The sequence below is a fragment of the Megalops cyprinoides genome, chromosome 19, assembly GCF_013368585.1.
Source record: "Megalops cyprinoides isolate fMegCyp1 chromosome 19, fMegCyp1.pri, whole genome shotgun sequence".
Lineage (NCBI taxonomy): Eukaryota > Metazoa > Chordata > Actinopteri > Elopiformes > Megalopidae > Megalops > Megalops cyprinoides.
Window position 1 is genome coordinate 17,688,805 of NC_050601.1, and position 26,573 is coordinate 17,715,377.

The following is a 26,573-nucleotide window of genomic DNA, read 5'->3' on the forward strand; positions in this document are numbered from 1 at the left end:
CCTCTCTGCCCCAGACGCCTCACTCGGTGGCCCCTGCCGGCCCTCATTAGCCTCTGTACGGGCATCAGGTGGAGACGAGGCCCACCGCCTGCCAGCGTGAGACAGCCAGCCATGCTCCCTCAGAGACCAGGGGAAGACCTCTGCTGGAAGCAGGGCTACACTGTCTAAAAAGACCAGGTGTTCCCTGGCAAAGGGAATTACTTGTTCCACATTCCTCATCCATGTACCACATACACAGCTGTTTTTCACCTCTGTTTTAGAGTGGTAAGATAGGTAGCTATGGCACAGAGACAAGAACTGAGATTAGAGATGACCAGCTCAACAAAACCACAGGTAGTTTCATAAGCAAATGTTTTTAGTATCAAAAATTTACATACAGTATATACACAGTAAGTCAATGATATAATGTCACAGATAGTGCCTTTTGTTGTGAACAACAAAATTTATTAAAAGTATTATATATTACAGACTGTCTCTGCGCTCTCTAGTAAAGGAGTATTCAATGTATTACAAATTATCGCTCATAATGCATGCACTGTAATTGAATTGCAGAAATGTTTGGATTAAGGGAGACCATTTCCGTTTGTGGGCCATGATGGAAGCCTTATTGAAAAGAGGCCCAGATCTCCACGCTCAGTCTGATACCAAGTTGTCAAAGCTCATGCAACACATGGAGCAGCAGGGAGAAGTGGGTATATCCAGGGGACATATCCATATTCATATAACCCTAAACTGTTCTCATGAACTTCCCTTCCTCTCCTCCACTGATTCCAGATCATACCCATCGCTGGAAAAGATCAAAGCTTGCCTTGGCTCTCCGCGTGACAATTTTCAGACTTACTGGATTATGGCCTCAGTCACTCTTATTTTCTTTCAATCGAAGGCAACAAATGAGCACCCCCTCATTAACAATGGAGGGTTAGATTTAGAGACTGAGGAGAAAGCAGCTGTAGAGGTTTAGTTCTACTGTTGCACAAACTGTTCCTGTTGTAGGGCTGTGAAATCTGAAATAAGTTTAGCCTTACTGTCCCCCATCGGATCCCCTCATAGACAATTTTCATCTACCACGAGCAAAGCCTTCGACCAACAGTTATTATGTGTTAATTATCTTAGATATGGGATAATTAGAAGTCTGTGATCTCCTCCCTTTCTGTCCTGCACAACTGACTCTCACCTCTGAAGAGGATCACCACAGACAAATGCATTCCACAGATATTTGTCAAACAATTAAAGTGTTTCTTGATAGCGCTCCCATGTCTTGCCCTGAGCTTTGGTTACAACTCCTCTCAATGTGTGTGTCCAACTATATGGACACCTACCTTATGATCATATGATAATGAACAGAATGACAGTTAGCTCAATAACACATTACAGGTGGCAATGCAAGACTATGAATTAAATGACAGCTGGTCCAATCACATGTTACAAGCATGACTGCTTTAGTCTGAAAGCAGATATGTCACCTGTTATACCCACAATTTGATGCATATAAGTCAATTAAAACATTCCCCATACACTGTTTTCCAAACTGAATGAGAAGGGCACAAATAGAGGGTGTAATGCCACTGAACCCATTGTTAAATTCATTGAGGTGAATCCACTGTTAGCATGCAGGAACACTCCAAGATTAAAATTACTAAAATTACAACCAAAATTAAAATTAAAATTAAAATGACCTGTTTAGTTAAACCATGTTTATCGTGAAAGCAAAGATTTAGTAGAAAAGAAAATTGAGGCACCTATTAATTTTGACACTTTCAAAGCTTCTTGTGAGGGAGGTTACTTAATAAATAAGAAATTAATAAAATAAATGTTTCTTATTAAATAATTCTGAAAAGAAAAACGTAGAAAAAAATGTAGAAAATGGTAGTTCATAATATGAATAACAACACTATTAATAGATTACACGCATATAGTACCTTTTAGCCTGTCTTAAAGCTCTTTATAGTGGAGACTCACCTCAGTCACCACTAATACTATATATAAAAAGGTAAATACATTCTAAAAGCTTTATAACAACTTTTCTCATAATTAAAAAAATATATTTGTTAAAAAATCTTCAGAAATCAGAGCAATTCACATGATTCAACACAGCACAAATGCACTTACAATTTAAAGCAAATAAATATATTTTTCTTACATTATCAAAAGCAAACTGTTAACTGCTCATGAGTGGTGGCAATTAAAGTAACTGTGGCATCCAAACAGTCATTTAACATGACAGTGACTTGTATTCCTGGACAAAAGATGAAAAAACGATTTCTCCAAACACTTAAACGTAGATTGTGTTTAGAGTAGAAATGGGAGTAATAGAAATGGAGCGGAGTGGAAAATAATTTTAAATCAAGCAGAAAAGGTGAGGACTTCAATAACTTACGCTAATTACATTAACAGCTGGAGTCAAGGCAGTGGCAATTATAGTGCTGTCTGTGTGACTGTTAACACATCTTAATAAATGCTGAGTATACAATGCTTATTGAATGCGTAATATATGTTATCATTTATACCAGTGGTAATGAAATTTAGGGTTAGGTATTGCTTAACAGAGGTGTACCTGTATTATACTGATATTCTAATTATTACTTGGGAGGCAAGAACTGTTTAATTTACCACTGTTGTTGAATTAAAATACACCACAGTTGAGCTATATGACAAGGATGTGTGGGTTTTCTCTTTGACACAAGACACTCTCCTTTGTGACCTATGAATGTGTCCAATAAAGAACCTGCACCAACAGCCGCAGGGTGCATCTTGTGTGCTAAGAACAAAGGAAACCTGCTTGCACTGGTTTGGACTGTGTTTTCACTAACTTTCACAATGTGCCTTGTAAATCAATTATTCCACTGTATCTCTTAAAGTCAATGTTGCTGCAAATCCTGATGGGCCAGTCGATCGTCTCACCACACCTTGATTTTAGGGCGATTTCCAGCCCTTTCTGCCTGATGCAGGTGATTTGTGTTTCACATGGCCTTAAAAACAGCTTATAAGCGGTGTTCCCATCAAAAAATGATGCACAGTCTTAAGACTATTGAAATTTAGGGGTGAGCTAGATCAGCGTTTCCCAACCCTGCTCCTGAAGGCACACCGTCCTGCATATCTTCTATCTATCCCTGCTCTACCTACCTGACTGTACTCATCAGTGGCACTTTTGATTAGTTTGATTACCTGATTTAGTCAAGCAGGAAGGATACATAGAAGATATGCAGGACAGTGTGCCTCCAGGAGCAGGGTTGGGAAACACGGAGCTAGATCAATGGCTGTCACAGGGTTGATATACAAATACTTTGTACATCTATCTAAATGCAATAATGTTGTTCTATTTCCTATCAGAACCATTGTGCAGTTTGGTGGCTTTAACATTTTTGTATTGATGAAAAATATTCCATTCCATTTAGAGAGGAAACACAAAGTATCTGAATCCTTCACTGTCTTAACTAGTAATAATGAAATTATTATTTCTTTCATAGGAGGATTTTTTAAAAATAACTGGTCTGCAGCCTATTTTTTATCTTAATACCCAGTAATGAATCACCTTTTTTCTAGCAAACAACAGACAAGCCAAGCCTTCTCACCAGGTGCCATCAGCCATAATTTTCATATATATTTTCATCCTCAAATTCTTGAGGTTGGCTGATGTTCTCATAGTCATCTTCATAGTCAAATTCACTCCCACTGTCGTCCTCTTTCACCTGTTTATAGTCATCCTGGGCATTGAAGACTTCTGCATTTACATAGTCTTCTTCATCCTCGTCCTCATCGGCTTCTCCTCTGTTGGAGTAAGTGTTCATGGCACCTGCAGCACAAAGGTGTGCGAATTACAGACCACTTAAACATTCACAACCAGTATTTATAATGGGGCAGTTACATTAAGAAATACACACAAGCATCCAAACACTCACAAACACCTCATTTAGATGAACTTTGCCAGACACAACTGACAGGGTGTGAATATATTAATGAGTGCCATGTAAAAAAACACCACACAGAGTAAATGATTGGGCTTCTTAATTCAAAATTAAAATCACCCCATACAGGAATTGAGATTGCCACCCCAATACATATCAACACACTGCCTCATGAGTATCTGTAATATGTTTTTTTACAATATATTAATCATGCTGCACCAATGTCAAATATATTTGGCTCCTTTGCAATGAGGTAAGTACTAACATGCATTTCTGGTTTGCTTCTGAACTTGCTCTTGGTTATGTTTTCTCTTCCTGCACACAAGAAAGAAGGCAGCTGGCACCAGCAGAAGGAGCAGCAGCACTGTTAACACTCCGGAGGTGACTGGGAGGACCAGGGAAGCTGAGGGTGAAGAGGAGATGCAACACAAGCTGTCTCACTGACTGGCACAGACACGAATAACCCAAAAGAAGTGCTCTGGCTTTAAATTACAACCAAGTACACATGCCAATGAGTCTGACATTTTAAATTTTGAAAAATACAAGGTAGAATAAATCTCAGATTGGGTCAAACAGGATGAATTCAAAAATTTTGGAAAAAGTTCAAATAAAGTATAAAAGTATAGTATAAAATATAAACCCAAACATCTTGGAAGGTAATGACAGACAACACTACAACTTAATCTTATTCATTTAAGAAATTAATCTTTTGTACCCCAGTTTTTTGTCATAATTTCACAGACTTTTCCATTTTTCGTTTGGGTTTTGACAGGAGACATACCTCAATCAATGAGTTTGTGTTAGTAAATATATGCTTAAAACGAAATAAAAATGAAAAACACATTTGACTGCGTAAATATTCAGCCCCTGAATTAATTTCAGTAGCCATATATTAATTTCCGTATACAAAACTGACTTAATGAGCCATACAATTAGTTTTGTGGCTTTTATCTTGGTGCGTTCTTGTTATTTCAGAATAAAAACACTTGTCTCTGTGAGTTTCCTTGGTCAGGTAGTGAATTTGAAGCTCAATCATGAAGACCAATGAGCTTTCACAAGAAGTCAGGGATAAAATACTGAAGGGTACAAAAAACATCACAGAATTTGAATGTCCCTGTGAACACTATTTTCTCAAGTATCAAGAAGTGGAAGCTGCATTTTACCACCCAGATCCTGTCTTCATCAGGTTGTCCCTCTAAACTAAGCAGGAAACTGGTGAAATATGCCACTATGAGGCCTCCAACTACGTTACAGCATTCATGGGCTGAAACGAGAGTGTCTGTATAAAGGTTCACAATATCCAGAACACTTCATCAAAGAAGGCTGTATGGCAGAGTGGCAAGAAGGAAGCCATTATTAAAGACTGGCCATCTGAAAGCCTGTTATGGAGTTTATATGAAGGTACCAGAAGGATCCAGCAAACCTGTGGGAAAAGATTTTTCCATTAAATGAGATTAAAATAGAGCTTTTTCATCTAAATACACTGTATTTGCCGCAGAGTTAATATCGTGCATCTCCAGTTCAACACCGTCGCTACTGTCTGATGGTGGCAATATCATTCTATGGGGCTTTTTATGGGCAGGGACTGGGGAACTTGTCAGAATTGAAGGGACGAAGGACGGAGCAACATATAGGAAGATACTGTAGGAAAACCTGTTTTGGTCTGCAAAAAAGCTTGAAACTAGGGAGAAAATTCACCTTTCAGCAGAGCAGGTGATTCAAAGCACAGGGCTAAAAATGCATTGGAGGGACTATGGAATTAAAAAGTAATTCAAAATCTGTGGCATGAGTTGTCCAAAAGGAATCTCCAACCTACTTGAGAGGGCTTGATTTGAGCAAATCTGCTAAGAGTAACTGGCAAAAATTACACCCAAGCAGTATAAAATTGGTACGGAGTTACCCAAAAAGACTTGAAGGGGTTATTGCTGCCAAACACGCTTCTACTGAATACTGAATTTAAACGTCTGACCACAAACAAGATATTTCTATTTTTTGTCTATATTCTTTTTTAACATATATTTAACTCATGTTACCATCTTGAGTATTCAAGACATAACTAAAATATTGGCATGTTTTTGTAATTTCACAGAATGGGACACAGCAGAATGGATCTGAATACTTTTGCACACCACTATAAGTAACAAAACATGGCAACATTACTTAGTTGCTTCTAGTAATCTTACCTTGTATAATGCATCTGATTACAGGAAATGCTGTTCTGTATGTAACATTTAAACAAATTGTTAGGTCTCTAGCTATCTTTATTTTTATTACCAATGTTATTGGTCTGAAAATGATTAAAGGACATTTTGAAAATTATACATATTTTTGATTATCCTTGCACCACGTCAACTTCACAAACTAGGACAATCTTGAGTTGACTATATGTCAAAGACGTGATAGATGCTTAAGCAGTAGACTTCACCAACAGGATCTCTCTGAAACGTATTACCATAATTTTCAAATGGTGAAATTTCTTGGCCCCCATGTTGGCTCCTTACCTCTGACCATTAGGGGCAGCAGTTCACTCTGTGGGGAGCTGAAGTTGCGGGTGGAAACTGTGGTCTCATAAACGCAGCTGTAATTCCCCTGGTGGGAAAATTCCGCAGCAGGAAACAGGAAGGAGGCAGAGTGATTGACAGCAGCCTGAATCTCAGTCCTGTTGGACCCTGTGAACATTAGGTGGAAGAAGCCTCCTGGGTACTGTGGTGGGGTGGAACAGGTGATGGTGAAACTGCTGCCTCTGACCACCTCTGGCCCCTGGTGACCCCAGATCATTCCTCCTGCAGTATCACTGAAGGAGATGTTGGGCTGCTGTAGGACCACTGGAAGAGAATGATGACATGAAGAGAGATATATCAACATGTAAATATCTGTTCACACACACACACACACATACATATCTTTGTGTGTAGTTCCTTACCTATCACAGAGAAACTGACAGAGTCACTATGAGGAGAGCTGAAGGGGCGATCAGATACCCTTGTCTTATACTGACAGTGGTAAGCCCCATGGTGAACAAAGTCAACTGCAGGAAAGGTGAAGGTGGCAGACTTGGGGCTGGCATTCCTTGTCTCTGTGAGTGACCCTGAGAGTTTCTGCAGGACAAATGTACCACCAGTGTGCTCTGTAGTGATGGAGCAAGTGATGTCAACACTGTGACCCCAGGTAACCTCTCTGGCACTGACAGAGATGCGTGGCTTCAGTAGGCTCACTAAAAAAAGTATTCACAGTTTAGTCAGGTAAGAGATATTCCTGTTATAATGTCAGATACTGTAAACATTTATTGAGAATTTGGGGTTCAACTGAAAAAATTCCAAGTTTATATGTCAAAATTGTTAGTGCTTTAGAAGGAATCATGTGGTGCTGGATGGCAAAAATCTTGGGCATGCATACCAGGCATTATCATCAACGGTAACTTCCACAAGTTACAATTGATAAATAATTATTCAAGTTCTATTCAGTAGGCCAGTGTTTCTCAACCCTGTCCTGGACTACCCCCTGCCCTGCATGTTTTAGATCTCTCCCTGCACCAACACAGCTGATTCAAATGATCAACTCGTTATGAACTCCTGAAGCTGCTTAATAGCAAACTGATCATTTGAATCAGCTGTGTTGGAGCAGGGAGAGATCTAAAACATGCAGGGCAAGGAGTACTCCAGAATAGGGTTGAGAAATACTGCAGTAGACCATCTCTCTTCAAAGAACTACTCCAGAATGTTCCTCACAGAGCAAAACACAGAGGGTGTTCTAATGACTTAAATATTTATTGAGTTTTAATTGGTATGGCTCATATTGCCACATAGAGGTGCAATTGCAAGTTTAAACTCAGGAAAACTGTGACTGCAAATACTGCTTCTATTAGTCTCGTATTTCAGTCATGATTAGCACTCAGCTGCCAACTGTAATGTGTGCATTTTCTTCCTTACCTGTAACAGAGAAACTGAGTCACTGCTGAGAGGTGAAGAGGCGTTCCGATACTCTTAACTGATACTGACAGCGGTAAGCCCCCTCATGAATAAAGTTCACTGCAGTAATGGTGAAGGTGGCAGAATTGGAACTGGAACTTTTTGTATCTCTGTATGACCCTGAGACCTTCTGCAGCACAAATGTACCACCAGAGTGCACTGGAGTGATGGAGCAGGTGATGTCAACACTGCGACCCCAGGTAACCTCTCTGGCACTGACAGAGATGCTTGGCTTTGGTAGGCTCACTGGAAAATCAAACTTAGGCATGTACTGTTTGCTCCTTGTACAGTTATAAATGTTTTATCTTTATATAGCAGATGTGTTTCATAATGACTGTGTCAGGCTTTAGAATGATCTAAATGATCCAAATCCAAAAACACAGTTTCCTCTAGGTTAAGGACGATATTATTTTGCTGTATATGCAATCTGTCAAGAAAACTGACAAAACTGGGTTTTTTTTTTTCATTTTAATTGAAAAATAAATAAATTCATAACACACCTATAAAAACGCTGACCTAATGGAGACCATAAAGAACTAGATTCCAAAATTGTGTCTGCATCATGTCTTCAACAATTCATTTTGGTGAAAATGGCAAAAGATCCCAAAATATATTATCATACAAATGTGATTTTTTTCCTTGTAGTGTCACCTAACTAAATTCAGCTTTCCAATAAATCTAACAGGGCCGTGCAAAATTCAAGCCGATATCACAAGGAAAGATCAGTTAAATTTAATTTCTCTGAGTGCTTAACTTGCATGTCTCTGTATTTGAGTGACATGAATGAAGGAGATAGGCTGAATTGGGTCACAAGTACAGTTATTAACCTTTTCACACGTGCACATTTTAAAACACATAAACACTGTAAAAACCAAGGGTAAAGTGTACTACTGTATGCCTGCTCTCCTGTTTTTAATACTGATAGCCTGAAAGGACACATAGGGCTGTCCTGGGGGCCGAAAATATCAACACTGTACCCCAATATTATTTATTTATTTAACTGTATTTTTCATTTGAAATGAAATGGAAAAGTGAATATCTATTCTAAAATGAACCACAGATCAGGTCTCTACCAGATGGAACATATAATTTCAATAAATAAATACAGAGAGACAAGAACTACTCCAAAAAATTCATCAGGGACTTTTACGTAGGACTCAGCTATAGGTTCACATAGTAAAATGTGCATATTTGCTAATGTGATGTCAATAGACCTCAGTAAGGGAGCCCATTAAATGAAAGAATCTATAGGTACTTTTATAAACAGATGCAAGAATTAAAATTTGTATTTCAGTAATAGTAAGCAGTAGCCAAACACTTGTTTAATCCATAGCAAAACTATCCCATGGAAGAAAAAATGCTATTAATTAAAATTGGTTGATCTTTATTTGAGTATTCAAAATAGATATCTAGAGATATTTTCTCTGAATAATTAGTGAACTTTGACAGAATTATAAAAACGTATGCAAGTAAATAATGAATGAGAAGCTAGTGCAAAGATCAGTGTAAGTATTATATTTTAGAGATAATTTCATGGGGAATGTGTAAAGAGTCAGTAAATAAATATGCTGCTCAATGTTGAAGTATTTAAATAATGAAGCACATAAATATCTATCATATAATGAAATAAATAAAAGGGCAAATGAATTTAAAAAAATCCATCAATAAATGTTTAAATGAAAAAATACAGTATATAACTATATCTCTCTTTCATAATAACATTCATCTACCAGACCATTTGAATTTGCATTTCCAATGTGGCTCTACCCTATTTAAAGTGCTTTTTTGAAAGTGACGTTATGTACCTGTAATTCATACAGTATGCTAATCTGTCTGTCATATATAGTAAATACTTTTGATAAACATATGTGTTACAACAACCATGAATGTGAATGATCTTAAAACAGGATTGATTAATAATCATTGATCAGTAATCATTATAACAAGAAAATGTCCAGCACCATATTTAACATACTGTCATTACATGTTCAAGATTGCACCCACCTATGGTGATGTCAATGGAGTTGCTACGAGAAGAGCTGATGGGCTGGCTCCCTGGTATTCTGTACAGGCAGCTATAGCTGCCCTGGTGTGAGGCGTCCACGTTAGACACAGTCAGCACCACACTGTTCTGTGTGGATTGATTCATCTGGACCAGTGGAGTTCCAGCACTGCCTTTATACAAGTGGAACTCAAGAGGACAAACACCAGTGGGGGCGGTGCATCTAAACTGAACTTCATCTCCAGGAGAGAGGGTGGAATAGGAGGAGACTCGGGAGAGGGTGGGGTTTGACATCTGACCTGTTGAATAAAGAAGATGCTCATTGACTCACTTCATAGACGTGTATTAATGCAAAGAATGTTTTAAAAGAAATTTAAGAAAATGCTCTTATGGGATATTATTTATATTTGGCTGACATTACTGTGGGTAAGGAACAAAATGTACACATGACATGCGGTCATATATTTTAGTCCTAACAAATTACAAATAAAATATATGACTAATAAAATCAATACTACAAGATCAATATGTCAAATTTATCACAATACATATTGAGTGAATATTAGACAAAGAGAAGGAGACTCCCTTACCTGAACAGATAACACCAGCATCTTCACCATGATTACAGTTATGTGATCCAAACCTATTGTGTGAACACTGTATGAGGGCGGACTCTCTGCCTGTACAACCAACTTCGTCCAGCCAGATGTTTCCACTCCCCTGGCCAAAGTGGGCACTACCTACAGCTGATACAGCAGTCCCACAGCCCAGCTGTCTACAGACCACTGCAGCATCATTCAGATCCCAGCTATCATCACACACAGTTCCCCACTGGCTGCTGTAATAGACCTCCAATCTCCCAGAGCAGTGACAGTTCCCACTGACTAGTCGGATCTGAGGAACATCTATAAGTCACAGAGAGAAAGAGATTGATAAGGACCAAGGTCTTTCACAAGTTTGACCTGGGGAAGATTTAACAGTTTGCCAATACTAGAGCGGACCTAAAAGTCAAAGTATTCTAGAGAAATCAGTTCTCCACAGTTATAAGGTATCAAAATCTTAAACATTGCTAACAAAATGGAATATGAGTTCAAATACCCGCAAATCTTGTGCAATGTGACCAGATTTACACTTATATGAATTACTTGCATGTATTTTTCAGGAGAAGACCTCAGGCACATACTGACCCCTTCTACGTACCATTCAGTGATAGATGCTAATTTAAACAAATGTAAGGTCACTGGCAATTGTCACTTGTGCTCCTCAGGACCACCTCATGTTTTCTGATAGCATCTCATTCTGTTGGGTCAATGAATGTTGGTGCTCATTAAGCCCATGTATGCTGCCCTGCATCTGATAACTGGACAGCTGCATCTTTACTACTGAACAGCTTAACTGGGGGCTGTTTTGACCTACCATTTCTGATGCAGTGGACTTGGCACTGCAAAACAGGGGATAGAACTGGCTTAGGGGATGGAAGTTAAAACTGGAAATGCACTAAATTTTCCTTGGAACAGAATTGACGAAACAAAACAAAATGAATTTCGAATGTCTTTGAATAAAAACTTAAATAATTGCTTTCCAGTCAGTAACTTTTGACAACATAATGTTGTTGTGAGCAAAATAGCATCTGTGAAATTCCCAAAGATCACTTTACAAACTTTCTAAGTCAGAAAGACTGGGACAGTCAAACCAGTGAATAGATTCTATTGCCATCCGATAGCCCATGTGAGATAATGCTGAACTTGCTGGTGCTGCTTGTCAGTTCACATTTGTTTTCAAGAAGTGACACCTCATAATCCTTCATAGAACTTGTAGTCTGTTGGAATGCCTTACTGCATTTCCTTCAAAAGTTTAATGACATAAAACAAAAAAGGGTGTTTTTTTTTTTAGTAGAGTGTACCGTTCTTTTTTCTTGCCATGCCAACCAGCATCCAGCCCCTCAGCGAAACTGCACAAATAGTTTTTCATAATATTTTATGTACTAGGCACCTTAGTAATTAAAGCAAAATTATTCTTTACCTAAAATTACACTAACTTTAACAACTATTAACAAAGGCTAATTTAGTAGTGTAACCATCTGGAAAGAGTGTTAGTAGAGCAAGCTGAGAAAGAGACTCCCTTACTTGCACAAACAACTCCAGCATCTTCACCATGACTACAGTCATGTGATCCAAACCCACGGTGTGAGCAGTCTGTGAGGGAGGACTCACTGCCTGAACAACCAACGTCATCCAGCCAGATGTTTCCACTCCCCTGGCCAAAGTGGGCACTCTGTGGAGCAGACACCGCACTCCCACAGCCCAGCTGTCTACAGACCACTGCAGCATCATTCACATCCCAGTCATCATCACAGACAGTTCCCCACTGGTCATTGTGGTAGATCTCCACTCTCCCAGCGCAGCGACCATCCTGATTAATCAGTCTGATCTGAGCACCATCTAAAAGTCACAGAGGAATACAGACTGGTAAGGACCATGGAATCTACCTATTCAGAAATGGGGGACTGTATAACCCAATTACTTTCCAGTAACACAATTTACTTACCAACCAATAAACTGCCACTCTGATGGTTAACTGTTGAAGGGATACAATAAAAAAATCTTAGTAATTCTGCTCAGATCTTCTAACAATGTTAAGGAGTAATTTTCTTTCTGACCTTTTTAATTTCAACAATATATGATGTACTATGTGACTCACTCACTCACACACACACAAGTATATCAGAATTCATACTTGTGAGGTCTACTGCAGTGAGTAAAATGGTAAAATGGTGATCACAAAGTACCGCAGGTACCACAAAGCAGGACAAATAACAAGACATGTTACAGTGTGCCACTTTCCACTTTCCAGGATCCACCTTGATGGTCTACCCACAGTTTAAGAACCTGATTACATTTTTAACAAAAGAACAGCAGTGGTGTGCTAATGCATGGATCAAATGGTTTCCTTTCCTTCCACTTCATTTCCTCTCATTTCAGAACCTCCTGCAGACACGTAAATCAGCCTTCCTGAGACACCAGCCTCTCTTGTATGTAAACCAGGTTAACTTACAAGAACATCAGACATTAAGACAGTCAGCCCATGAGTCAAATTCAGCAAATTCAAATTCAATGATTCAAAGGATGATTTTCAAACTGCTTATTAAATCTCAAATCAAAGGTCACAGTCAGGTGTTTGTATGTTGTAGGATACTGCATCTGCAGCAACTTAAGCTCCTCAGGTCTCAAAGAACCACTAATAGTATCTTTTAATTTATTCAACAATCCACACAATATTAGCTTAGTTACAGCTCATTCTTAATCCATGCTATATAATAAATGCTATCTATAAAACTTGTTGATTTATTTATATGTTGTTTACATATCTGCACAACAGCATTACTATCAGATTTATGTTGGGTCTATTTGTTACCCAAGAATCAGAGAATTTTCATTTACTGTCATGTCATTTACTGTAAATTTATCTGGAAAAAAAGGTTCACATAAGACAGCATCAGCTAGTGCTTCACAACATGTTCCTCTTTTCTTTCTTTACATGAGATTGGACATCTCAGAGAAAGACTTCCTCTTTAATATTATTTATACTGACAGTTCTACTCTCCAAGCTGAAGTACTCAGATCTGGGTGGATGGATCTGGGAGGAGGCGATATGGCAATGGATGACATGGAACTCTAATTTTAGAAAACTGTAATAAAGAGATCAGGCTTTGATCAGTTCTTTAAAATCATATTGGGTAAAAATAATCTTGAAGTTTGTAAGATTAACATAATGCCCTCTCAACCACTGAAGTTCTTAGAGGTAATATACAGTAAACACACCTGACCAATTCTTTTTCTTTACTGAAAAAGGTAATTATCTTAAAAATGTGCTATTTGGTATTGGATATTCAACATGACCCATTATTACAATTGTCTTTGCTCAATGTCCTCTCCTCCTTTCATTACTGGAACTGGAGCTTGCAAAAATGTGTGTAATGAGTCCTTCAACCGTCTTTTTCAGAGCCTACCAAGCAGGGCCCATTTCACAAAGCATCTTAGAGTAGGAAACAGGCCCTAAGTGCTTTGAAATTTTAAGAGTGATGTCAATTTTGTCCTCCTCTCACTCCTAAGAGTAAAAGCAATTGATGAAAATTCTATAGACTGAGAAGTATTTAGGAGTTCACTGTCTTAACCCATAGGAGTTTCTGACAGGTGGCTATATAAGGGCAGCATGCACACATTTGTCAGGAGAGCAAATAGGCCTACGTTTTGCATACATTTGATAACATGGAGCAGTTATGTAGCTTTCATTTGAAAGTTTGAAAGTTTTTATTTGAAAACAATATTGTGCCACTAGGATGTCACCTAACTGGTGATAGGGGGTAGCCCATCTCTTAAAACCATTGCTGACAACTTCAGTCTCATAACTGATTGCAGGCACACAGCTCAAGTACAACAACTAACAACACATCACACATTTACATTTCAGTATTTTTAGCAATATACAGCAATGAAAGAAACCCGTGGATGATTTAAAAACTATTTTGCATGTTAACTATGTCATCTATAAAGCCCATAAGTTTACTCGTAGTCTTAGGAGAGCTGGGAAATTGAAAAAGACGATTTCACATTCTGATGAATGAATCGATTCCCAAAAAAGGCAGCCGCGCAAAAAAAGCTTGTGAAATTCTGCACAATATCTGCAAGCTGCAGACTTACAATGGCATAGTCTATATGGGATTTCTAGACTGTTATCATTGGGAAAAACTGAGGCAATATTAACCATATGTCTTCACAAACTTATTATAAATGTGATTATTAACAAAAAACTATTTCAAATAATTAGCCTATATTTGTTGCTTTCATTCTTGACTAAGAATGGAAAACATTCATGCTGACATTTATTCACATTTAAAAGAAGTTCAATCATGTTCACAAATTGCAGTGCTATGACAACACAACTGCTTTCAATGATTGCAATTATTTTTTTAGCATGTGGGATGAACTGTGAAAAACGTCAGCTACCATTCGTTTGCAGCACATACATAGTAAAAAACAACTGAGATCTATTCTTGGCAAATGGTCTTACTCCATCCTGAGTAGGTGCAAGAGGCTTCATAAATACCGCCCATTGCATGCTCGCTGGTAGGGCTTTTTTACTCCTAAAAGTGCTTCTTGCAGTACTTTTAGGGGAAACTCTCAGATGCTTGATGAATATGGGCCCAACAGTGAGACCTAAAGCATATCTCTAGCCGAAAGCCTATCTCCCTGAGCCAAGAGAGGACAGCAGATAGGAAGGATAGGGATGCCAATTATATAATTATTGAACAATTAGAATGCACAGCAGCTACATCAACTATCTAGATCACTTTTGTTACATTAAATTTTCTGGCATATTTATTGTGTCAAGTTCAAAATAGGGATGACAGGTTATGTCATCCTCCAAGTGACAGGTTGTTGAGGTATACCCCACACCTGTAGAGCATCAAAACTTACTCCTTTTAGAAGTCTCCTACAGAAATAACAACAATAGCCCCTCACTCATCACAATCATCAATGTCTGGGCCATCTAACCTCACATTTTACAGAAATTGAGTACAATCTCATACAGGGCCAAACAGGGCCAAACCACAACCTTTTTCACTTTTTTCCTTACCTTTTTTGCTTCTGCTTAGTCTTCTTTTTCTCCTCCCTTTGGGGCTTGACATCAACAATAAACTGGGCCCTGAATAATGCTTCTGCTAATCTTTTGGTTTACAGCACTAGAACCCCAGATGGAGCATGCAGCTCTGTGGAATGTGAGCTGACTGCTGAATGTGAGTGTGCAGACTGCTAGGATTCCTCTGTTGTCCACATTATGCTGCTATTCAGAGCTATTGCTGTGCCCATATGACCTGCAACTCTTCCTGTAATGTCACACAAGTACATACTACAGGACGGAGAGGAAGGGAGTTGTTTAGGAATAAATTTAGGATGCAGTCATTCCAGATGAAGAAACTCAATAAAACTTGTAAAAAATGTAGGAAATGTTCGATAGATTCGCTCTGGAATTGTTCTCATCTACTACTGTGAGAGGTCATGTTGGATAGTGTAGCTTCACTTTGATGAGGTATTTGAATTGTAGTTGTGTCTTTGAAAACTGTGCGCAAATTTTTATACATTCAAATAATTTTTGGAGACATATGGATATTCAAAACCATGCCTCGTAAAATATGAATGCATTTCACCCCTATTCTACACCAAAAATGCGCTGACAAATGTGTTGATCCTGATAGACTAACCGTAAAAGATTATGGAACTTATCAATGTTGCAGAAAAACATTTGACAGTGTTATATTGCTGTTTCCAGTGCCCCTAATAATATTCTAATTTGTTAGCTCCTTATATGGTTTTTTGCTTGTGTTGTACTCTCGCTTTGGATAAAAGTGGCTGGCAAATGAATAAATGTAAATGCAATGAAGTAAGCTCATCTAAAGTTCATAGAACAAATATTAATGAATCTGAGTAGCAGTAGTGTAAAACTCATCCTCATTAACACACAGGAGCTATCAAAAAGTTGGCTCCGTGTGACTTTTTTGCCTTCTGCCTTTCTGTCGGAAAATGTGGTTCAGGCCGTTTTGGTTTCATATCATGTAAGCATCTCAGAGATAAGGTTCTGCACAACATAGGACAGGAAGTTATACTCACCAAATGCTACAACCAGAAGAATTCCCAACATCTTGTCCTGATGGAATCTTCCAAGGGAGGCCCACAGTGGCATGCAGGCTGTATGGACCTGAGACTCTGCCCCTGAGAACAGATGAAAGTACTGAGAGAAGCAACAAGTGTCCGAGTTCTTATCCAGAGTGTAAAATTGCTCGTGCAGAAAGGCCCGAGAGAATCGCATTTGGCGCCTCGCTCAACCGCACCCCAATATACAGCTTTTAGTGGCACTTCCTTATTTCTCATGGCTTAGTTTAGTTTCCTGTTTGGTGCAAACTTAGACCAATGCGTGCACTACTGGTCCATGGTAAGTGTTTGTGATATGTGATATACTGTACACTGTCATAAAATGCAATAAAAACCATGTAAAATATAGTGCATTGGGTTGATCAAATATGTTTTACAATATATTTTACATTTGAATAAAATAATACTATGAATTATAAGAAGAAGTGATTTTTGGATTCTGTGTGTTTTAAAGCCACCAGTTTCAAGTGGAACTGCATTAAATGTAGAGAATTGTATTAATGTGTTGTATTAATGTACTTGTATTGCATGGAGAATTTACCTATTTTGTTTTAAAACAAGTGCTTAACAGTTGCACATGAAACTGGTACACATTTTCAAGACACAAAACCATAAAGAAAAAGGAGCAACCTCTTTCTGAATGTTAAATGGCTACGGTTCAATGAGTCCACAGAGAGAGAGAAAGAGAGAGAGAGAGAGACTAATGTTCGATCTGGTTTTATACAGTGAGCCACCAGGAAGAGCTAGCTTACACTCATGTGAAACAGACAGCTTTAAAGGAAGATGGAAATTTCATCATGGTACACAGCATACCACTTAGAAAGCTAAGAACAGCTAGCTTAGACTGAGAGAGGTTGTGGAATACAAAACTGTGGTTATACCACAGAAAAAGGTAACAGAGTGTACAATGCGCAATAGTACATTGTAAAAGTAAATTGTGTCAGGCTTTAAATGGACATAAACACAAAAACAAGCAAAGGTGTTTGCTAGGTAGTTAATAGCAGAGAGGCTCTTTAAAACTGCCTGTAGGGGCTGGGCCTTTGATTGAAGCTCAGTCTCAGTCTGTGAAATATAATACAGTAAAAATAAGCAGCAGTTGTTTTCGTAACAGGAGAATGATCTCTCTGCCACCAGATCCTCCTATTATTCTGACTGTTTTCATCCTAAGAGCAACCCTAGAAATCTCTTCTTAACCATATTATTTTTCTGATCATTACTTGATTTCCAACTTTTCATTAAATTCCCGGCCTTTTTCTCAAAAACATTAACTGACTAAATTCATCAGCTCAGAGTCACTCTCCACTGCAATCAGTGTCATAGTGATTTTTTAGCTGCTGGACCTGATTGGTGTTCTAGTTCTTTTTCTCTGGGTCCAGTCTATATCAGTGAACTGGTCTGTATATCTAAAGCTTCATTCTGGCTCATTAACCAAATTAATTCAAACCATGCATCCCTACATCTCTCCTCTTTATTTATCTGTTGCTACCGTCTATGGCTGTTCCATCTAACTGAAATGAATTTAGTTGCAGTTCTACTAGTTCTTAAAAACAGGCCTTATCCAGAGAATGTGCATAATGTTAGAACAATTTCAAATGTCTTCTATTTATGTTGTGCAAAAATGCCAATAGTGCTGAGATTACAATTTTTTTGTGGTTGTTTGGTCACAATCAGCCATTTTTGCTTATGTGTTAAGGCTGCCTGGCCACTGGCAAATAAACAGCATAACTCTAGATACGGTCTGTCCTTGAAAATTTGACAGGGGGCAACCGATTAAAATAAATCGCAAATGCTAAATGACGCGGGAAAGACATATGCTGATGCACAAAACAAAATTTTGTCAAAAATGTCAATAATTTTAATTAGAGCATTGGCCGCTGGAAAAAAATCAGTATAAAGATCCATACAAACTGCAATAACTGATCAGATATTACAAAACTAAAAAAATATATGGAAATAAACTCTTTTGGGTTGGCTATTAGGCTAATTAATTCTGCCTTCTACAAGCAGTCTTGATTGACTAAAATGAGATCATTGACACCTGTGAAGGAGAGCATTCACCACCTCTCCCTAAGGACTAAATTCTCATTGTAAATTGTTAATTAAGCCATTCTTTGTCAATAGTGTGTCAATAATTGGTTGACAATTTGTAAGGGAACCAGCTGATTGGATAACGAGCCACACCTGACTGATTGAGGCCTGACTAAATACAGGTGTGGGTGGGGAGCAGAGAGAGGATCACTTTGTCCCTGCTGCAGTTTGTACATGGGCTGGGTTCGTTGGTTTCTTTGTTTGGTTTTTAAATAAATTATTGGTTTCGTAAGTTTTACTCCTTCTGTTAATTTATGTGGAGAGGGAGAAAGAAAATGAGAGCAAATGTAACAGCCAACACTAAAACAGACCCTCTCACCCATAGAAAATGAAAGTGGAACTTTAAAGGGCAACAGCGTGAAATTTGTTGCTTTTGTAACAATGGAGTATGCTTTTTGTCATTGGTGATGAATAAGCAGCAGCGGTTAGTGTTTAGTAGTAAGCAGGCTGTGCAGACCACACACACTGCCCCAAAGAACAGAAGGATGTTCTGGGAGGACTGCCAAATGTTCTTATTCAGAATATAAACATGTTTGTGCAGAAAGAACTGAATGAACACAGTCCATTTCTGAACTGCACTCCCATACTTTTAAGGGTACTTCCCTATTTCTTGTTTTCAGAACAGAAGAGAGAACACGACTAAGAAGAAGACTAACAAGACCGCAAGAAAAAAGAGACACAGACAATCAACTTATAAAATGTCAATAGGGAATTGCATTTGTAATAACAGGGTATGCACTCACTCTTTGATGGTGGTGATCAGAAAGGGTGCAACAGTTATTGTTTCAAATAATGATTCCTTGATTTCCGTGGAGGTAGGAAAACCTATGAGCAGAATTAACAGACCCAAATGCATAAAGAGAGAACACATGGTAAATTAGTATTACAGATGAAATTAATGGAGAATGAGATTGACAAATAAGTAATCAATTCTGACAGGACTCAGTACAACTGAACAAGTCATTTGGCTGTAATCAACTCACATTAATGTCCTAAATTTGCTGAGATGTCAATAATAAGTGAGAATCAGCCATCAACTTGTATGCGCTAACCCTGTTATAATATGCATCCAAAGTTAGCAATAAGAAAGAAGATATTCATTCTCATCTTTTGTTAATTTGATTATGTTAACTAACACTAGCTACAAATGTGAATAATTTCTATTGCATGGTACACATAATGTTAGTTTTACAGACTCGCCCATCCTTTTTCATTCTGAAACAGTGCAGGCTAAGAAGCTTAGTTTTGCCAAATTGGGTAGTTTCCCAGGCTTTCCTGAGATATATTTTAATATCATTGTGTGAGAGAAAATGGCTTTGGGTACTACTGTAGTTTGTTAGGCAGCATGAGCCTGCTAACTAGTCAGTTAAATATGAAAGAAAGTCAGCCTGCTATCTTGCTAACATTATCCAGTAACCTCGGTTTAGTTAGCTTCCTGGCTAGCTAAAATAGCTAGTCAGTGTATTGTCCACATGAAGCTGGTAATGCTGAACATAACTGTAATTTGAGACAGCAGGTTTACTGGTAACCAAAAGAATAAGAAACATGGATATGGTATTGGCTTGCTGCAATGAGAAACAAGTCTAAACAACAGGAAATGGTCAGGCTGCGACTTTTTGGAAGGAAGGGACAGCTTACCAAACTCTTGCACTCAGCATAGAATGACCTGGCAGTCATCGAGAGATTTTCCAGATCAAATCCTTAAAACACCCTTAAAATCAGCAGTTTTGTGCAGTCCATTACATACATGCAGAATTGCAAGTTTTCTCTGTCTAAATGAACCCCCTTGTGCATTCATATTGAATGAAGTCTCATTTCCATGGGTAGTTCTACAGGCAGTTGGCTACCAAGTACTTAATGAGAAGAGGGCATTGTTCTATTTTTTAGAAACAAATGTCTGGGTAATGGCTGGGAGCAATGCCAACAAGTAGAAGTCACACAAGTAGAAACTGAAACCATTTTTAAAGTAAACTTTGAACAGAGTCAGAAAAACAATAGTCAGAAAAATTTGCCACAGTTCAGATATATAGGTATTTCAAATAGGTTTTTCCAAAGTGCACACCTAACTGGGTCTTAACTTGTGCATTAAAATGAGCTCACCTTTTGCGACCAAAAAATTACATTTATGGAATAACATATTTTTTTCTTCAAACACTAAATTTGTGGGGGGGGGGGGGGGCAGAGAATTTCTCTGTGTTTACTGGGAAATACGATGTAGATGAGAAACACTTCCACATTCTGAAGAAACATCAGAAAATGGGATGATATTTCCAATAGGCTCAGTTAGAGAGGGACAGTCCAAGTAGTCAGTTGAGGCCCCACCTCCCTGTAGATCTGGGACTTAATCCACTAAACATAGTTCAGTTCACAATGTGCCTGAAAAAAGCCCTTAGCTCTGCCCATTGCATAGGTCAAATGTGGTAATCCTTGCCTCCTACTTAAGGGGCAAACCTGACCAGTTATTTCTTGCATTGGGTTATTTACAGATTCAGACTATTCATGCCCAACATAGCCATAATGAGGAATCATAATAACCTAAGGGAATGATATCATGAATAAATGTGATAAAGGAAGAACTGAAAGAGCTGAGACATGTGATTTTGGTTGGTGACCTTCAGTAGGCTGTGTTCTGCCATGAGTAATAGTCTGTTTCTTCTGTACCAAGGCCTCTGAGCCCAGCCCTCAAGAGTCCCCTTAAACTTAATGCATATATTATGAGTTTTGAAAATCACAAACAATTGTACTGCAAATGAACCTGGCACTCAGTATGAATGGTCCTTTGTGGAATCAGTGGAGCCATAACTGAAAAAGCTCATAAATGTTGAAATCAGGGAGACATAGTATGTGTCACTACATCGGGATTCACCAATACTTTCTAAGCTATGCAGTACCACCTACTGGACAGTTGAGGTGCACTACTGTTACTGAATGTAACATCAAGAAAAATGCCCACAGTAATAGCAAAAAGTTATAGAGGCACCTCAGAAATGATTTCTATACTGTGTGTGGAATTGCGCATCCCTAAAGATACTGTAATATTACCCATAGAACCTTGTCATTGTCCCTATTCAGTAGTCCAAGGCCCAAATGAAACATTTTTGACTGCTGGAAAATTTGTTTCTTGCTTTTTCTCTCTCTGAAAAGGGGCCAGTTCACACCCTGGTTGTAAGCATGGAGACATTAAAACCTATCCAGCTTTGTTGTAGGTACACTGCTTATATCTTAAGTTAGACTTCTGTATGATTGTCATCCGAAAATGTAAAAAGAGAAAAGCCTCTGCATCAGCTTTGTACTCAAGAAGGGTCACCATAGTAACACATTTTGCATGCTCTTTGGGCTTTTTAAAAATGCAGTTTGCATTGTGTGACAGAGTGCCATCACTACGGTTAAGTATGCGCTCTGACTGCCATACCAACGAGCCTGGCTCTTTGGCGTCGCGGTCAAAGTTGCATGTTTGGTACCCCGTAGACCTGGGTTTAAGGCTGGGTGGGGTGACTGCTCTTGCCCTTCGCTACACATTGGTTGACAAGGGCCACCTGCCTTCATCCCTAAGACATCTGCAGCTGTGCTCTCTGCTACCTCCCTGCCTTACACTCCAGCCTGGTCCTCTACCTCACTGCTTTGCTGTTCTCCTTATTTGAGTAACAAGGTATAGAAAGATATGGAATTATTTTAAAATTGAAAATAAAAGGAATGAGCTACAAGGAGGTGGAAAATTTGCTAGGATTAAATTTACATTTGTACAAATGTTGAAAAAAAAAGAAACACTATTTGTGTCCTTCCATCATTTCCACTATTTCACTCATCTTCAAGCTAGCTGGCTCTAGCGGGAAGGGATGGATAATTTAACGTTACCTATATTAGCTCAAGGCTGGCAGGAACAGAGTTCATTTCAGGTAACTTTAGCTAAGATAACTTTGTTGTCGCATCAAACCTTGACCAAGCTTTATGAATTCTAGCTATGTTGGCAAACGAATGAAAAACCAAACACTTCAGTTTTGAGTTAGCCATCATAAACGCAGGACTTTTAACAATTTGACCAATATCCTACCTTGGGTTTGTAGCTAGCTGGAACACTAGAATTAACATTAGCGAACAGTGATTCTTAAGTAATTACGCTAAAGCAGTGTTTCTCAATCCTACTCCTGGAGCCCCCCTGTCCTGCATATCTTCTATCCATTCTTGCTCCACACACACCTGATTGAAATTAGTGTGAGCTCTTGATTAAATCAGGGTGGGGCACGGGTGCAGAAGGATATTGTGTGGTGTGTGGGGTTGCGTACCTGCTCATCTGGGTCCGCGGGAGTGGGTAGCAGGCCAGGGGTAGGAGATTGGCCGCAGGTGGGAACCGTGTCTCGAATTTTTATGAATTTGTGTACTTTGTTCGTGTTCCTACTCACCTTGTCCGGGTGTCCTTGTCCAGCGGATCCCTAGGAGGGAATGAACCGGTTGGGGAGAGGTTGGGCATCCTGTCAACTCCCGACACTCTACTTAACAAATAATTGTTGGTGGGGTCCAGGAGATAAGCGCCTGGAAATCCGGAGTTTATACTATATTTTAGGACTGAAAAGCAAGAACTCAGATTTTCAAAGAAATATTAATAGTCAAGACATATTGTGGTGTTAGAAACCTGGTGTCATGCAGATGTGGATATTTGTTGTCCTTTAGGCTACAGAGAAATTCTATCATGCAATAAGAATGTAAAGCACAACAGAGACTCTGGTGGAATGGACATCGCTTCTCAACTAACCACAACTTAAAAAAGGACCAACACACATTTGTCTTAAACTCAATAAGGGCACAATTCAATGTGATAATGACCTGTACATATGTGCAGTCTAGCCACCCCCTTTGAGGTTACCTTATGATGATCAATTCTTTTACTCACTCCACACAGAAAGCAGCCATTTTCCAAAGCCAAGGCATGTGCTGCTGTGCTAACACTGAGTACCTCCTCACTGTCAGAGATACAAAACAGAGACAGATCCTGACCAAGTAGAGGCTGAGTGACCACACCCTAGAAATTGAAAAAGGTAGACCGTCATGGTTACTAAACAAATACAATTTATGTGATCACTGTGAGACAGGTGAGGTAGAAACAGAGATGCACTTTCTCCTACACCGTAATAACTTGCAAATAATTAGAGACAAATACTTTAAATATTTTGAATTATACCTCCCTACATTTAAGCAATGGAAAGATGGAAAATGGAAAGAAATTACAAATGTAATTTTCAATTACAAATTACAAATTCTGGGAGGGGGAAACACTGCACCTTTAGCAGCATGGTACATTTCAGAGTGCCACAGCCTTAGAGACAAGGGGCGGGAAGCATCTGCACAGTCACTGCTATAAATGTAAATAATTGTTTGTATGCATTTTTCTGTTTGTGTGTGTGTGTGTGCGTGTGCGTGCACATATTTCTCACTTAATTTTCATTTTGTTAGCATATTTATGTGAAAATTGCATTGGCAATCCTGGACATCTGTGTGGTCACACATATAAAGCTTGCTTGAACTTGAGAGAGAGAGAGAGAGAGAGAAGAATGGGGGGTGGGGGCAGGGCATCAGGTAGAGATGAGGCCCACCGCCTGCCAGGCCTTAGACAGCCAGCCATGCTCCCTCAGAGACCAGGGGAAGACCTCTGCTGGAAGCAGGGCTACACTGTCTAAAAAAGACCAGGTGTTCCCTGGCAAAGGGAATTACTTGTTCCACATTCCTCATCCATGTACCACATACACAGCTGTTTTTCACTTCTGTTTTAGAGTGGTATGATAGGTAGCTATGGCATAGAGACAAGAACTGAGATTAAAGACGGAGACCATTTCCGTTTGTGGGCCATGATGGAAGCCTTATTGAAAAGAGGCCCAGATCTCCACGCTCAGTCTGATGCCAAGTTGTCAAAGCTCATGCAACACTTGTGGAGAAGCAGGGAGAAGTGGGTATATCCAGGGGACATATCCATATTCATATAACCCTAAACTGTTCTCATGAACTTCCCTTCCTCTCCTCCACTGATTCCAGATCATACCCATCGCTGGAAAAGATCAAAGCTTGCCTTGGCTCTCCGCGTGACAGTTTTCAGACTTACTGGATTATGGCCTCAGTCACCCTTATTTTCTTTCAATCGAAGGCAACAAATGAGCACCCCCCTCATTAACAATGGAGGGTTAGATTTAGAGACTGAGGAGAAAGCAGCTGTAGAGGTTTAGTTCTGCTGTTGCACAAACTGTTCCTGTTGTATGGCTGTGAAATCTGAAATAAGTTTAGCCTTACTGTCCCCCATCGGATCCCCTCATAGACAATTTTCATCTACCACAAGCAAAGCCTTCGACCAACCGTTATTATGTGTTAATTATCTTAGATATGGGATAATTAGAAGTCTGTGATCTCCTCCCTTTCTGTCCTGCACAACTGACTCTCACCTCTGAAGAGGATCACCACAGACAAATGCATTCCACAGATATTTGTCAAACAATTAAAGTGTTTCTTGATAGTGCTCCCATGTCTTGCACTGAGCTTTGGTTACAACTCCTATCAATGTGTGTGTCCTACTATATGGACACCTACCTTATGATCACCTACAAAATATTTATAGTCTCCACCATTCCAGTGATATTATTACAATGCTGAAAGGTCAGATCCCTTAGCAATACTAGAGTGTGTTGCTAACAAGCTCTTCCTAAAGATCTCACCCTGTTGTTCAGGTATGAAATATGAATAGAATGACAACTGGGTCAACAACACATTGAGGGTAAGATTGCTGCTAAATGAACAGAATGACAGTTAGCTCAATAACACATTACAGGTGGCAATGCAAGACTATGAATTAAATGACAGCTGGTCCAATCACATGTTACAAGTATGACTGCTTTAGTATGAAAGCAGATATGTCACCTGTTATACCCACAATTTGATGCATATAAGTCAATTAAAACATTCCCCATACACTGTTTTCCAAACTGAATGAGAAGGGCACAAATAGAGGGTGTAATGCCACTGAACCCATTGTTAAATTCATTGAGGTGAATCCACTGTTAGCATGCAGGAACACTCCAAGATTAAAATTACTAAAATTACAACCAAAATTAAGATTAAAATGACCTGTTTAGTTAAACCATGTTTACTGTGAAAGCAAAGATTTAGTAGAAAAGAAAATTGAGGCACCAATTAATTATGACACTTTCAAAGCTTCTTGTGAGGGAGGTTACTTAATAAATAAGAAATTAAGAAAATAAATGTTTCTTACTGAATATTTCTGAAAAGCAAAAGGTAGAAACAAAGGTAGAAAATGGTAGTTCATAACAAGAATAACAACACTAATAATAGATTACACTCATATAGTGCCTTTTAGCCTGTCTGAAAGCTCTTTATAGTGTAGACTCACGTCAGCCACCACTAATGGATAAACAGGTAAATAAAAACTTGCTTATGACAACTTTTTTTTTTAAATTACATTTTTTAATTAAAAAAATATATATTATAAAAAATATTCAGAAATCAAAGCAATTCATGTGATTAAATACAGCACAAATGCACTTACAATTTAAAGCAAATAAATATATTTTTCTTACATTATCAAAAGCCAACTGTTAAAGTAACTCTGGCAACAAAACAATGTGACAGTGATTTGTATTCCTGGACACAAGATGAAAAGACGATTTCTCCAAAGACTAAAACGTAGATTATGTTTTGAATATAAATGGGAGCAATGAAAAGGCAAATGGAGTGGAATCATTTATTCCACTGTAACTCTTAAAGTCAGTGTTGCTGCAAAGCCTGATGGGCCGTCTCACCACACCTTGATTTTAGGGCGATTTCCAGCCCTTTCTGCCTGATGCAGGTGATTTGTGTTTCACACGGCCTTAAAAACAGCTTATATGCGGTGTTCCCATCAAAA

General features: G+C 38.7%; 1 protein-coding gene across 1 annotated transcript in view; it reads right to left on the reverse strand.

Moving 5' to 3' along the window:
• Positions 1 to 5,296: 5,296 nt before the first annotated feature.
• LOC118794646 overlaps positions 5,297 to 26,573 on the reverse strand; it is a 28,403-nt gene continuing 7,126 nt past the window's right edge. Inside the window, exons 5-7 of the mRNA XM_036552898.1 lie at positions 7,904 to 8,119; positions 6,407 to 6,730; positions 5,297 to 5,328 (exon numbers count right to left, since the gene is read on the reverse strand). Of these exons, the coding sequence (XP_036408791.1) occupies positions 5,297 to 5,328; positions 6,407 to 6,730; positions 7,904 to 8,119 (572 nt within the window). The remainder of the gene's footprint in view (positions 5,329 to 6,406; positions 6,731 to 7,903; positions 8,120 to 26,573) is intronic.